The sequence below is a fragment of the Emys orbicularis genome, chromosome 12, assembly GCF_028017835.1.
Source record: "Emys orbicularis isolate rEmyOrb1 chromosome 12, rEmyOrb1.hap1, whole genome shotgun sequence".
NCBI classification, from domain to species: domain Eukaryota; kingdom Metazoa; phylum Chordata; order Testudines; family Emydidae; genus Emys; species Emys orbicularis.
In genome coordinates, this window is record NC_088694.1 from 1327734 (window position 1) to 1343796 (window position 16063).

Below are 16063 nucleotides of genomic sequence, written 5' to 3' on the forward strand. Positions count from 1 at the left end.
AAGGCGCAGAGATATGGGGGGTAATGCACCGAGAGGGTGGTTGCTACCATCACAGTTGCAGGCTTGTGCAAAATTGTAATTTACAAGTTAAACTCTGAAGTTTTGCCCTGCGAAATGTTAATTTGTGTTTGATGTCAGTGTTCATCTGCAACCAAGTAAGGGCTTACATTTTTTTGTCCCCTTTGGCATGCAGGTGTTTAAACGACACAATCCAAGCACGGCCGAGGAGCAGGAAATGATGGAGAACCTGTTTGACTCTCTCTGTTCCTGTCTAATGCTGAGCTCCAACCGAGATCGCTTCCTGAAAGGGGAGGGGCTACAGCTGATGAACCTCATGCTCAGGTACATATATCTGACTTCTCGATCTCATTCACACTTAACCACAACAACACATGCAGCTTGTGTCCAGACACCTCTGTCCTCATGCTCTGCCTCTTCTCTTCTCCCTCTGTTTTACTTGGATCTTCTCAGATCCATAACTCCTTTTCCTAAAAAAGCCAAAAAACAAAAAACACACACTCTACTACTACTCCCCAGCAACCTCTCTGCCACAAGAGGAGTTGGAAAAATGTCCAGCAGCGTCAACAAGTAAACCACTAGTGAAACAAATTGGGTGGTGTCTCCCTGCCAGCTGGTTGCTAAATGCACCTGTAATCAATCCAGGTACTAGTTTGGAGGACACATTCCTTTTTGGGTGATACCCCTTTGTCCCAATGCAATACTCCCCTTTGATATAGCCAGAGATTCTTAATGTGCTTGTGTCTCCATCCAGTCCCCTCTCTCACATCTGAATATCTCACTGATATAATCCTCCATCCATCTCACATCCCTGATAGGTCTGTGGAACAATCCCAGTTCTGAATTTTATGCACAAAAAGTGATTTTTTGGTGAAACTTCCCCTAGTGAGGCATTACTGAGATAAAGTAGCTGCTGGAAGATGCAAGTATAATTCTGTCCTGGAAAATCAGGTGAAAGAACACTATAGGTCAGTCCACTAACCCACTAAGAATTTGGACTCCTACAAAAACAGACTACAGGTTGTGGGGGCCTCTGAACAGCGTGCTTTTTTTTGTATCCAGATGTTATCCTCGCAACATTGATTGACCAGATTGGTGGGGTGCTTTTGTGAAAGCTGAGGTGAAACTGCTTTTGGGAAATGGATATAAATGTGCATTTCCTATCCAGGCACATTTTGTGTCACACTGTAACTCTCCAGTCCTCCTCCTCCCCTCTTTGCTGGTGAAGCGTATCTGCTCTGACTTGACTTGGGCTCTGCCCAAGCCTCACAATTGCATGTTGAGTAGCTGTCTGTCCAGTTCTCCCTGGTGCGCTGAGCAGCCTGTGGAGGCTGCTAGCAAATGCCAGTGAGAAATGATGTATTCCTGCAGTGTATGGCCGGGTAATGTGCAGCAGTGGGGAACTGAATAAATAACCAGAAACGTGGATTGTTCAGATAGGAGCGCTGTGTTTTCTTGAGGCTAATTAAAGAAAAGCTCCAAAGCCAAGGACAAGGGGGAAGCCTCCCCCTGCCTCTATGTTGTTTCTAATACTAAGTGGCTAAGCTAGTCTTGCGGAACTAAATATCTGGAGTACTTGTGCCACGTGGGTGGGAATTACCATTTGGATTTTTAATGGCTTTTTTCCCTTTTTTGGAATGTGATGTTTACCATCCTCTTCACCAGGATCCCAGCTGGAAACCTATGACAAGGGGGAAATTTTTCCCTTGACACTTTTCTTTTTTTAGTGGCCATAAAGGAGCAATGAAGGACAGAGCACAATTAAACCGCCAGCAACATCTGTGTTGTTGCTGCAGTCTCTGAAAGGAGTTGCAGTTTTGGAAATATGGCTCCTCACCCAGAGTGGTGAAAGGGGAAAAGTAGGACTTATCAAAGCTTGAGCAGGGCTCTGGATCTTCACATGTTAGTCAATGATAAAGGGGACTGGATTGCTTGTGAGGCAGAGCCTTGAACTATTCAAATCCAGCACAGGTCAGCAGCAGCCAGAAGACATTGTCATCTGGCTTTTTAACCTGGCAACAGGAGTTGGTGTTCTGCCTGATTCCTTCTAGACAGATGTTCACATCCCCAAACCACCATCACACGTGGCATCGATTTGTCTCCTTGTTGCACGTTTCAGAGGGAGCAGTGACTGGCTGGGCCTGGAGAGCGAACTACCAGGGCCGGCTCTAGGATTTTTGCCGCCCAAGGCAAAAACAATTCCCCCCCCTCCCATTTTTTAATTACCCCACCCCCGGCCCCGCCTCAACTGCGCCCCTTCCCCAAATCCCCAGCCCTGCCTCCTCCCCCCCAGGCTCTCAAGTCTGGGAGGGAGGGGGAGCAGCGGCGCGTGAAACAGTTGTTTCGCGCGCCGCGGCCGCTCGGGATCTCCCCCTCCCTCCCAGGTTTGAGAGCCTGGGAGGGAGGGGGAGACTCCGAGTGGCTGCGGCGCGGGCGCCACTTCTCCCCCTCCCTCCCAGGCTCTCAAGTCTGGGAGGGAGGGGGAGCAGCGGCGCGCGAGCGGCAGCGGAGGTAAGCTAGGGCGGCTGGGGCACATTTTTAGGGGCGGCATTCTGGCGCCGGCCATGCCGCCCCTAAAAATGTGCCGCCCCAAGCACCAGCTTGTTTTGCTGGTGCCTAGAGCCGGCCCTGCGAACTACTCACCGCTTGCTAAAAGTGGTTCCTGTAGGTCAAGGTTAAGGGCACCGAGTGGGAGCTTTTATTGCTGCCACCTGTGCTGTCTGTTCTGTTCCCTTTCTGTGGGCTGGGAGTCCGACCCTCTCACTAACAGTAAAATAATTACTTCTCTCTTAAAGGATATAAAAGAACTTGAACATACACAGTTCACTCTTTCTGTGCTGCAGACATGTCCTTTGATTCCCGTTTCTAATGCATGTTTCTTAACACCTTTTTGGTATGGGTTTTTTTTTTAGGGCTGTCAAGCAATTAAAAAAATTAATCCCGATTAATCGTGCAATTAAACAATAATAGAATACCATTTATTTAAATATTTTACAGTGTACAATGCTCACTTTATATTGATTTTTTATTACAAATATTTGCACTGTAAAAAAACAAAGAAATAGTATTTTTCAATTCAGCTAATACAAGTACTGTAGTGCAATCTCTTTATCATGAAAGTTGAATGTACAAACATAGAATTATGTAAAGAAAAAAACTGCACTCAAAAACAAATCAATGTAAAACTTTAGAGCCTACAAGTCCACTCAGTCCTGCTTCTTGTTCAGCCAATCACTCAAACAAACAAGTTTGTTTACATTTGCAGGAAATAAAGTTGCCCTCTTCTTGTTTACAATGTCACCTGAAAGTGAGAACAGGCATTTGCATGGCACTTTTGTAGCTGGCGTTGCAAGGTATTTACATGCCAGATGCGCTAAAGATTCATATGGTCCCTTCATGTTTCAACCACCATTCTGGAGGACATGCATCCGTGCTGATGACGGGTTCTGCTTGATAATGATCCAAAGCAGTGCGGACTGGCGCATGTTCATTTTCATCATCTGAGTCAGATGCCAGCAGCAGAAGGTTGATTTTCTTTTTTGGTGGTTTGGGTTCTGTAGTTTCCTCATCAGAGTGTTGCTCTTTTAAGACTTTTGAAAGCATGCTCCACACATCATCCCTCTCAGATTTTGGAAGGCACTTCCGATTCTTAAACCTTGGGTCGAGTGCTGTAGCTATCTTTAGAAATCTTCTGTGACAGCGTTCTTAAAACGAACAACATGTGCTGGGTCATCATCCGAGACTGCTATAACATGAAATATATGGCAGAATGCGGGTAAAATAGAGCAGGAGACCTACAATTCTCCCTCAAGGAGTTCAGTCACTAATTTAATTAATACATTATTTTTTTAATGAGCATCATCAGCAAACAAGCATGTCCTCTGGAATGGTGGCCGAAGCATGAAGGGGCATACGAATGTTTAGCATATCTGACACGTAAATACCTTGCAATGCCAGCTACAAAAGTGCCATGTGAATGCCTGTTCTGACTTTCTGGTGACATTGTAAATACGAAGTGGGCAGCATTATCTCAATGCTCCCTTTATAACATTGTTTGGCAGCCGCTGCTTTGTCCACTGTTTGCAGAAAGACCAGCTCTTTGGAGCTAGCTGGTGGGGGCTTGGAACCAGGGTGGGCCGGCAGCCCCCCTGTCAGCTCCCCGCTCCCCTAAGTTCCCTGTGTGGCAGCTGCCCAGCAGGCTATCGGTTGTCCGGCAGTTCAGCTTTCCCTCCCCCCACTGCCATGTGCTGCTCCTGCCCTCTGCCTTGGAGCTGCTCCCGGGAGCCTCCTGCTTGCTGGTCAAGGGGGGGGGAAGACGTGCTAATGTAAGGGTGTTCTCCCCACCCCCCCGCTCCTTTACCCCATCCACAGAGCAGGAGGGAGTGGGGACACGACAGGGCTCAGGATGGAGGGAGCTTGCTGTCAGCAGCTGCTGTCTCAACTTGCTGATCTACTTAAAAAGGTAGAGTACTTGGAGTGGGGTCAGTGTACTTAAAGGGGCAATGCGCGACTCTCACACACGAGGTGTGTGTCTCTGTCTCTCTCTGCCATGCTGTCTCCCCTCCCTCCATTCGTGCTGCCTTGTAGAGTGTGAGGCTACATTAACAACAATGTGTTAACCCTTGCGGGCTCTGCCGAGTGCTAGTTCATCATTTAGCAGCAAGGCATTCCCTGGGAAATAGCCCACCCTCTGACTCCACCACCTCAACCAAGCTTCACAATCAGCATTGCTGTGTACAGTATTCAATTGTTTAAAACTTATACTATGTATATGTGTGTGTAATAGTCTTTTGTCTGGCAAAAAAAATTCCCAGGAACCTAATCCCCCCATTTACATTAATTCTTATGGGGAAATTGGGTTCGCTTAACATTGTTTCACTTAAAGTAGCATTTTTCAGGAACATAACTACAACATTAAGCGAGGAGTTACTGTACCCTATATCCACTGGATCCCCTTGGTCCACATGCTTGTTGACCCCCTCAAAAAATTCTAGTAGATTGGTGAGGCATGATTTCCCTTTACAAAAACCATGTTGACTCTTCCCCCACAAATTATGTTCATCTTTATGCCTGACAATTTTGATCTTTACTATAGTTTCAACCAGTTTTCCCGGTACTGAAGTCAGGCTTAGTGGCCTGTAATTGCCGGGTTCACCTCTGGAGCCCTTTTTAAAAATTGGCATCACATTAGCTATCCTCCAGTCATTTGGCACAGAAGCTGATTTAAATGATAGGTTACAGACTGCAGTTAGTAGTCCTGCAATTTCACATTAGAGTTCCTTCAGAACTCTTGGGTGAACACCATCTAGTCCTAGTGACTTATTATTATTTAGTTTATCAATTTGTTCCAAAACCTCCTCTAATGATACCTCAATCTGAGAGAGTTCCTCAGATTTGTCACCTAAAAAGAATGGCTCATGTTTGGGAATCTCCCTCACATCCTCAAGCGTGAAGACGGATGCAAAGAATTCATTTAGTTTCTCCGCAATGTTCTTATCGTCTGTGAGTGCTCCTTTAGCATCTCAATTGTCCAGTGGCCCCACTGGTTGTGTAGCAGGCTTCCTGCTTCTGATGTACTTAAAACTTTTTTTGCTATTACTTTTTGAATCTTTGGCTAGCTGTTCTTCAAATTCTTTTTTGGCCTTCCTAATTATATTTTTACACTTCATTTGCGAGAGTTTATGCTCCTTTCTATTTTCCTCACTAGGAGTTAACTTCCACTTTTTAAAGGATGCCTTTTTGCCTCTCACTGCTGCTTTTACTTTGTTGTTTAGCCACGGTGGCTCGTTTTTGGTTCTCTTACTATGATTTTTAATTTGGGGTAAACATTTAAGTTGAGCCTCTATTATGGTGTCTTTAAAAAGTTTCCATACAGCTTGTAGGGATTTCACTTTTAGCGCTGTACCTTTTAATTTCTGTTTAACTAACCTCCGCATTTTTGTGTAGTTCCCCTTTCTGAAATTAAATGCTACGGTGTTGGGCTGCTGTGGTGTTTTCCCCGCCGCAGGGATGTTGAATTTATAGTCACTATTACCAAGGGGTCCAGCTATATTCACCTCTTGGACCTGATCCTGTGCTCCACTTAGGACTAAATCAAGAATTGCCTCTCCTCTTGTGGGTTCCAGGACTAGCTGCTCCAAGAAGCAGTCATTTAAGGTGTAAAGAAACTTAATCTCTGCATCCCATCCTGAGGTGGCATGTACCCAGTCAATATGGGGATACGTAGTTGAAATCCCCCATTATTATTGAGTTTTTTATTTTAATACCCTCTCTAAGCTCCCTGAGCATTTCACAGTCATTATCACCATCCTGGTCAGGTGGTCGGTAATATATTCCTACTGCTATATTCTTCTTATTAGAGCATGGAATTACTATCCATAGAGATTCTATGGTGCAGTTTGGTTCATTTAAGATTTTTACTTCATTTGATTTTACGCTTTCTTTCACATATAATGCCACTCCCCCACCAGTACAACCTGTTCTCTCCTTCTGATATATTTTGTACCTGGTATTACTGTGTCCCATTGATTATCCTCATTCCACCAAGTTTCTGTGATGCCTATTATATCAATATCCTTATTTAATATGAGGCACTCTAGTTCACCCATCTTATTAGACTTCTAGCATTTGTATATAAGCCCTTTAAAAACTTGTCACTTTTTAGCTGTCTCCCATTACATGATGTAATTGAATGAGACTTTTTTTTCATTTGACTGTTTCTCATCAGATCCTACCTGTATTTTATACTCTTCCATCCTCTCCTCCTTACTAGGACATAGAGAATCTCCATCAGTAGATCCTCTCTTAAGGGATATGTCTGTCCGGCTCCTCCACACCTGTCGGCTTTCCCCCTGCCCTTAGTTTAAAAACTGCTCTACAACCTTTTTAATTTTAGTGCCAGCAATCTGGTTCCATTTTCGTTTAGGGTGGAGCCCATCCTTCCTGTACAGGCTTCCCCTTTCCCAAAAGTTTCCCCAGTTCCTAGTAAATCTAAACCCCTTCTCCCTACACCATTTTCTCATCCACGCATTGAGACCCTGCAGTTCTGCTTGTTTAACTGGCCCTGTGCGTGGAACTGGAAGCATTTCAGAGAATGCTACCATGGAGGTCCTGGACTTCAATCTCCTACCTAGCAGTCTAAATTTGGCCTCCAGGACCTCTCTCCTATCCTCCCTATGTCATTGGTACCCACATGTACCACGACCACCGGTTCTTCCCAAGCACTACACGTAAGCCTATCTAGATGTCTTGAGAGATCCGCAACCTTTGCACCAGGCAGGCAAGTCATGTGGTTCTCCCGGTCATTGCAAACCCAGCTATCTATGTTTCTAATGATGAAATCGCCCATTACTAATACCTGTCTCTTCCTAATAATCGGAGTTCTTCTTCGAGTGCTTGCTCATATAGATTCTAATTAGGTGTGCGCGCGCCGCGTGCACGATCGTCGGAGAATTTTCTACCCTAGCAACACCCGGTGGGTCGGCTGTGGAGCCCCCTGGAATGGCGCCTTCATGGCGCTGGATATATACCCCAGCCGACCCAGCGCCCCCTCAGTTCCTTCTTACCGCCCCTGACTGTCGTTGGAACTGTGGAGCGCGGCATAGCTGTTCTCCACTCTCCCTAGCTTATCCTGTTATTTCTGTAGATAGTTGTAGTTATAGTTGTTGTATAGTGTTAGATAGTTATTCATCTTAGTTTTTTAATAGTTGTAAATAGTTAGCGGGGGTTAAGGGGGTTGTTCTCCCCCTTTTTTCCCCCGGCGCATAGCCGGGCTCATGCCCAAGGCTCCTGGCTTTAAGCCGTGCGCGTCCTGCGCTAAGCCTATGCCTACGAGTGATCCGCACGACTCGTGTCTGAAGTGTCTAGGAGAGTCCCATCAGACAGATAAGTGTAAGATCTGTAAGGCCTTCAGACCGAGAACCAAAAAGGAGCGGGACTTTAGGCTTAGGCAGCTCCTCATGGAGGCGGCACTTAGCCCGGATCCTCCGTCGGCGCGTCCAGCCCCGCCACCGAGCGCCTCGGTGCGCAGCACCCCTGCGGCACCGACCGGTACTGCACCGCGGGCAGAGTCGGACAAGGCCTCACGGCACCGGCCTCCTTCGGCACCGCGCCCGCCACAGGGGCCTCGGCGCCGGTCCCTGTCCCCGGGACACAAGAAATCCCGCAAGGCGCAGGAGACTGCTGTCCTGAAGATGCCGGCTCCCCCGGTGCCGGGGGTAGAGCCGCGTCCGCCTTTGGACCGCCAGAAGCAAGTGCCTGCTACACCGTCGACTCCAGCACCGCGCCCGTTGAGTCCGGTGCGGACTGGATCGCCACCTCGGTCGGTGGTGGAGCCTTGTCTTCCGTCCACCCCAGAGACCTTCGCGACGGCGAGAGACCTTATTGCTCTCACGGAGCCAGCACCGCCCCAACCACCGGCACCGTCGGCTCCTCGCGCAGTGCAATCCAGGGGCAAGCCTGCCCTGGTGCGCCCGCTGTCTCAGGACGAGGACTCACGGCACCGCTCCAGGTCTCGGAGCAGGTCCCGACGCCGCTCGCAGTCCCGGCGCCGACTATCGCCTCAGCACTGGTCGTACTCGCGGCCAAGATCTTCTTCGCGGCACCGCTCTACGTCTCGGCACCGTCACGATCATCGGTACTGATCGGACTCCAGGTGTAGTTCTCGGCACCGGTACGAGCGCCGCTCGAGTTCGAGGGGCCACTCCCGGTACCATGTCTACTCGCAGTCGTCGTCGTCTAGGTCCAGATCCGGATCTCGGCACCGACATGGCCACCGGCACCGATCCCGATCCTGGCACCGCTCACCGGCACCGCGCAGGGACCGATCACCTCCGGACCGGCACCGATCGGCACCGTATCACCCTGAGCCGATTTCGACGCGTTTGGCACCGCCTTGGCCCTCGAGATCAGCGTCTCGCTCCTCCGATGGGGCCTCGAGATCGGCATACCCTCCTCAGGGTCAGGCTGCTGCGGCTGACTTGGGCCACTGGCAGGAGGTGGCGGAGGACCCGGCACAGGGGCCTACGCACTGGTCGTTCTGGACCCCGTGGGCGTATCACCAGGCGCAGGGGGCTCCACCATCAGCCTCTCGCTCGGCACGCTCTGAGCCCAGGGTCCCAGAGGCCACCATCTCCCGCCCTCCCCCAGGGGGCATGGAGGCTCCCGTGCCTACATCACCTGAGGCCCTGGACCCGGGGCAGGCGATGCTCCGCTTCAGGGACCCTTGGAGCAGGACCCGCCATTAGACCCCTTGCCACCTGAGGCATCCTCCTCATCTTCCCCAGATGAGGCGGTGGCGGGCACAACAGCCACAGGCCCGCCCCCGATAGATCTTCGTGCCCACCAGGACCTATTACGTAGGGTGGCGCGTAATATGGATCTCCAGGCGGAGGAGATAGTGGAGGTGCAGGACCCGGTGGTGAGCATCCTCTCGGCTGATTCCCCATCCAGGGTGGCATTGCCTCTGATTCGGACGATTCAGGCTAATGCCACTACAATATGGCAAACTCCTGCCTCTATTCCACCCACAGCCAGAGGGGTGGAAAGGAAGTACTTCGTCCCTTCCAAGGACTATGAGTACCTATATACTCATCCCCAACCGTGTTCACTAGTGGTGTCATCGGTGAACGCAAGGGAGCATCACGGCCAGCAGGCTGCAGCACCCAAATCGAAGGACGCTAAGCGCTTCGATTTGTTTGGGCGTAAGGTGTATTCAGCGGGAGGGTTACAACTCAGAGCGGCAAACCAGCAGGCGCTCTTGAGCCGCTACAACTTTAATTCATGGAACTCTATGGGGAAATTTAAAGAGTTGGTTCCCCAGGACTCAAGGGAAGAGTTCGGGGCCTTAGTGGAGGAGGGTAAGAAGGTGGCGAGGACCTCCTTGCAAGCCTCCTTGGACATAGCGGACTCGGCCGCGAGGACGCTGGCCTCAGGTATCGCCATGCGGCGAGTCTCCTGGCTCCAGGTCTCGGGCTTGTTGCCGGAACTGCAGCAGATCCTGCAGGATTTACCCTTTGAGGGCCACGGGCTGTTCTCGGGAAGACGGACTCTCGGCTGCAGAGCCTCAAGGACTCGAGAACGATCATGCGCTCCCTGGGGATGCATGTCCCAGGGCCCCAGCGCAGACCCTTTAGGCCCCAGCCTCAAAGGTTCTACCCTCCCCCGCCTCGTTCCGAGACAGGACTTTGCCAGAAGACGGGGCCGAGGTGGTAGGCGAAGGTCAACCGGCCCTCAACCCGGTCAGAACCAGGGGCCGCCTAGGCCACCTTCAGGCCCTAGGCAGAACTTTTGAAGGTGCGGTCGAGGACGGCGCCCCAGCCACTATCCAGGATCCAGCTCCCTCCTTTCGGGATCGCCTCTCCCGTTTCCACCGTGCTTGGTCCCTTATAACCTCGGACCATTGGGTCCTTCGCACGGTGGAGAGGGGATACGCTCTCCAGTTTTCTTCGTTCCCCCCCTCCTACCCCCCCTCCCCGTCCCTCTTCAGGGACCCTTCTCACGAGCATCTCCTTACACAGGAGGTTTTTGGGCTCCTCTCTATGGGGGCCATAGAGGAGGTTCCGCCAGAGTTAAGGGGCAGGGGGTTTTATTCCCGCTACTTCCTGATCCCCAAGTCAAAAGGGGGTCTGCGACCCATCTTAGACTTACGCGGACTCAACAAATTCATAGTAAAGTTGAAGTTCCGCATGGTATCATTGGGGACCATTATCCCTTCCCTGGATCCTGGAGACTGGTTCGCCGCCCTCGACATGAAGGACGCATATTTTCATATAGCGATCTATCCGCCTCACAGGCGCTTCCTGCGATTTGTGGTAAACAAGGTGCACTACCAATTTGCAGTCCTTCCCTTCGTCTTGTCCTCGGCTCCCAGAGTGTTCACAAAATGTATGGCTGTCGTGGCAGCATACCTTCGTCGACAAGGGATACAGGTGTTCCCGTACTTAGACGACTGGCTGGTACGCGGCCGCACCAGAGAGCAAGTTCAAGCTCACGTCCACATAATAGTACAAACATTCCACGAGTTGGGCATTCTACTCAACAAAGAGAAGTCCACTCTAGAGCCAACCCAGAGGATAGAATTTATTGGGGCAGTCCTAGACTCCAGACATGCCCGAGCTATTCTACCAGACAATCGCTTTCATTCCGTCACAAGCGTCATTCGAGGGCTCAGGGCCTTTCCGATTACCACAATAAGGACGTGCCTGGCCCTGTTGGGTCACACGGCCTCTTGCACTTACGTAACCAGGCATGCCAGACTTCGGCTTCGCCCACTTCAGGCCTGAGTATCATCGGTGTACCGTCCTTATCGGGACAACCTAAACATGGTGGTCACGGTTCCGAGCTCGGTCTTGACCTCCCTCACCTGGTGGCTGGATCACAAGGCGGTTTGCGCAGGAGTGCCGTTTCACGCCCCACAACCCTCCCTGCACCTGGTCACAGACGCTTCATCTCTAGGATGGGGCGCTCACCTCGGGGAGCACCATACCCAGGGCCTGTGGACCGCACCCCAACTAGCCCTGCACATCAATGTTCGAGAGCTGATGGCGGTGCGCCTGGCATGCCAGGCATTTCTCAATCTCCTACAGGGCCATTGTGTGTTAGTCCTCACCGACAACACCACGGCCATGTTTTACATCAACAAGCAAGGAGGAGCCCACTCATCGCTTCTGTGCCAAGAGGCCATTCGCCTGTGGGACTTCTGCATCGCCCACTCGATACATCTCACGGCATCGTTTCTTCCTGGAGTCCAGAATACGCTAGCGGACCGTCTCAGCAGGTCCTTCCAGACACACGAGTGGTCAATTCGCCCAGACATCATCTATTCCGTCTTCCAGAGGTGGGGATTTCCCCAGGTCGACCTGTTTGCATCTCGAGCCAACAGGAAGTGCCACGCATTCTGCTCCCTACAAGGGCGAGCTCTGGGCTCTCTGTCGGACGCGTTCCTTCTACCCTGGAAAGACCACCTGTTCTACGCTTTCCCTCCATTTCCACTGGTCCACAGGGTACTGCTCAAGCTACGCAGAGACCAGGCACGGGTAATTCTAGTCGCTCCAGCTTGGCCAAGGCAGCACTGGTACACCACACTGTTGGAGCTATCGGTTCAAACCCCGATCACACTTCCCTTGTGTCCAGATCTCATCTCTCAGGACCACGGCCGACTATGTCACCCCGACCTGCAATCGCTCCACCTCACGGCGTGGATGCTCCATGGCTGAATCGGACAGAGCGGCAATGCTCGCAGTCCGTCCAGCAGATTCTGCTGGGAAGTAGGAAGCCCTCTACACAGTCCACTTACTTAGCCAAGTGGAAACGGTTCTCCTGTTGGTGCGAGCAGCGAGCCACGTCCCCCTTGCAGGCGCCTATTCCTCTCATACTTGAATATCTCCTATCCCTAAAACAGCAGGGCTTGGCGATATCTTCGATCAGGGTTCACCTTGCCGCTATTTCGGCGTTCCACCCAGGAGAACTCGCTTCTTCGGTCTTCTCTAACCCGATGGTCGTTAGGTTCCTCAAGGGCTTAGACCGACTGTACCCACAGCAACGCCGGCCCGTTCCGACGTGGGATCTCAACCTGGTTCTCTCCAAGCTCACAGGGCCTCCGTTCGAGCCATTGGCTACCTGTTCACTCCTGTACCTATCCTGGAAGACAGCCTTCCTTGTAGCCATCACCTCAGCAAGGCGCGTTTCTGAACTCAGGGCGCTTACGTCCGAGCCCCCATACACTGTTTTCCATAAGGACAAGGTGCAGCTTCGCCCCCACCCTGCCTTTCTTCCCAAGGTAGTCTCACCTTTTCACGTGAACCAGGATATATTTCTCCCGGTCTTCCATCCTAATCCACACGCTACTCGCCAAGACCAGCGTTTGCATTCTTTGGACGTACGCAGGGCCCTGGCTTTCTATATTGACCGTACAAAGCCGTTTAGGAAGACGACACAACTCTTCGTTGCAGTGGCCGACCGGATGAAAGGCTTACCGGTCTCCTCACAATGTCTGTCCTCTTGGATCAGGTCCTGTATTCATGCTTGCTACGACCTGGCCGGCGCCCCGACGCCGCGCCTCACCGCTCACTCCACGAAGGCTCAGGCCTCCTCGACTGCCTTCCTGGCTCAAGTCCCGATCCAGGACATTTGTAGAGCTGCAGTTTGGTCATCGGTCCACACATTCGCTGCTCGCTATGCGCTGGTGCAGCAATCCAGAGACGATGCTGCATTCGGGTCAGCGGTTTTGCACACAGCAATGTCTCACTCCGACCCCACCACCTAGGTAAGGCTTGGGAGTCACCTAATTGGAATCGATATGAGCAAGCACTCGAAGAAGAAAAGACGGTTACTCACCGTTGTAACTGTTGTTCTTCGAGATGTGTTGCTCATATCCATTCCAAACCCGCCCCCCTTCCCCACTGTCGGAGTAGCCGGCAAGAAGGAACTGAGGGGGCGCTGGGTCGGCTGGGGTATATATCCAGCGCCATGAAGGCGCCACTCCAGGGGGCTCCACAGCCAACCCACCGGGTGTTGCTAGGGTAGAAAATTCTCCGATGATTGTGCACGCGGCGCGCGCACACCTAATTGGAATGGATATGAGCAACACATCTCGAAGAACAACAGTTACAACAGTGAGTAACCGTCTTTTCCCTCCCCCAGAGAGGTATCCTCAGTGCGAGAGGATACCATGACATCATCTGGAAGGAGGATCACAACTATGGGATCATTTCCCTGTGCTCCAGTTGGATGTTCTCCTTCCCTGAGACTTTCATCCTCCTCAACATCACAGAGGCTGTCAGACCGGGGGTGGGACCGTTCTACTGTGTCCTGGAAAGTCTCATCTATGTACCTCTCTGTCCCCCTTAGCTCCTCCAGCTCAGTCACCCTGGTCTCCAAAGCCCGTACACGGTCTCTGAGGGCCAGGAGCTCCTTGCACCGACTGCACACGTACGCCATCTGCCCATAGGGCAGGTAATCATACATGCTGCATTGGGTGCAATTAACTGGGTTGCCTCCACTTCTGACTGCATGCTCTTTATACTCCTGCAGCTGGTTCCTTTGTTGTTGTTTTGTTTTTTCAGGGGGTGTTTTTTAGCTTAAGTTTGAAGAAGTTTAAGAAAGAAGTTAAGTGTATGTAGTCCCCCCCTTACACCCGCCCAAGGTCTAACAACTCCCAAGTTGTTCTAACAGATGTTTCGTTCACCTGAGGTGGGAGAGAGGAGAGCTAGGTAGGAATGTTCTGTGGGTTGACTCCTGGCTATTTCCAAGGAGCATGTTATATTCTTTGTCTAGTGCTTCCAAGCATGTTAGCAGGTCTGTATCACTGGTGTAACTGCTCCATTAGTGAGATCATATATCCAGAGCTGCCAGACAGTGTGGTGTCCTTCAGCTGAATGGTTAGCTTAGCAGATAAAGTGACCCAAGAGATTCCCATGGACGACAAAGGAATGAAAACAGGTCTGGGTTACTTATGTTGAGATTTAAGACTATATATCCACCAGCAAAGGAAACTTGCACCTTGTGTGAACTTGTTTTCTTACTTCCCTTGGGGACTGCGCACAGCCTTCATCTACTCTCCCATTAAATAGCAAACCATAGTCAGTGTTGAGTGTCTTCAGTTAATGTATTTTTAAGTGACACATTCAACAAAAACTGGGCAAATGTTCTTATTAAAGCAGAGCTGAAATTGATTTTCAGCCTTTATATACTGGGCCTCTATATGATGCATCTTTATTCTGCTTAACTAAATGGATGCTAAAATGTTCCACAGGGTTAATATAGTTAAAGTTAAAAATAAAAGGCATAGCGAATCAAAGCAGAGTGATACAGGAAGGCTATTCCATATGGCAGGAACTGCAGAGAAAGTTCTTGTGCTGACAATGGCAAGAGAGAAGATGGGTAGCTGATGAGAGGAGGGAGGAAACAAGAAATAGTCAATGCACATGAGGCAACTGTTTCAATAATGAGGGCAGTTTTGAACTGAGCCCTGAATTAATGGAGAGCCAGCAGTGGTATTCAAAGAGAGCCTGCGGTGGGCATCGCCCTTTGTATGTGTGGGAAGATGGGTGGCAGCATTCTGCTCTTGAAGTCTGTGATCTGTGACTGGGGGGTCATTGAGACAGGAGTTGCACCAGTCAGATCAGGAGGAGATAGAGGCCTGGATGAGCACTTCAGCAGAGGGGCAGATGGCTGATATTGCAGAGGTGGAGATAAACAGATTTGCATAAAGCAATTATGGAAGAAGCAGGAGAATAGAGGATTGAGGGTGACCGAAACTGTGGGCAGTGGAGACAGAAGAGAGGTCTGAGACCTAGAGGAGATAGAATTGCTTGAGGATGCACCTTGTGCCCAGGCATAGAGCCTTGTTTATGCTATGGGCTGCCTCTCACGAATGAGATAATTTATCAGCAAGATGGTGGCCACCACAGGAGGTTTAGAAATGTCACATTCAATTAAAGTCTTTCTTCCAGCACAGTTCAGGTTTCTGCAGGCCAGGAAGCACTTTATGCAGTGTGGAATCTCAGGCGCTGCCTTGAGCAAAAAAGGTTCAGTTTATTTAAAAAGGCAACAAAGGGAGAAAACCAGAATTGTGTTGTCAGCTTCCTTGAAAACATTGACGCGAGGCTTATTACTTTTGCTGTAAAACCCTGTTAGGGCTTGGAAGAGAAGCGACCACCGTGTTCTCAAGGGACATATTGAGAGGGATCTCTGTTGTGTAGCAAGAATAAAGTGAATCTATCTTGGTTATTAACTGAAGGTGCAGGCATGCACACACAGACAAATGCAGCAAAGAGGGTGCACAGAGATTTCCATTGCTTGAACGACAGACATTTCTATTCTGAAGAAATTCACTGTGGCTTTGCTTAACCTGTGCAAAAGCCTCTTTGACTGTGCAGCACAAACAAGGGTATGTGAGCAGTACAAGGCACAAAATCAGACAAATGCGTCTGCGTGTGCACAGCTCCACAGAGCTTGTCTATAGTCCTTTCAAGGTGCATCTTTCATGATTCTTAACATTCTCGTCTGTTTACTAGTCCTGGTGTTCCCGATGATCCCTTCAAAG

General features: G+C 50.4%; 1 protein-coding gene across 2 annotated transcripts in view; it reads left to right on the forward strand.

Moving 5' to 3' along the window:
• CTNNBL1 (catenin beta like 1) overlaps positions 1-16063 on the forward strand; it is a 100972-nt gene that overhangs the window by 40440 nt on the left and 44469 nt on the right. For both annotated transcript variants that reach the window (XM_065414367.1, XM_065414368.1), the window contains one exon: positions 194-342. In XM_065414367.1, the coding sequence (XP_065270439.1) occupies positions 194-342 (149 nt within the window). The remainder of the gene's footprint in view (positions 1-193; positions 343-16063) is intronic.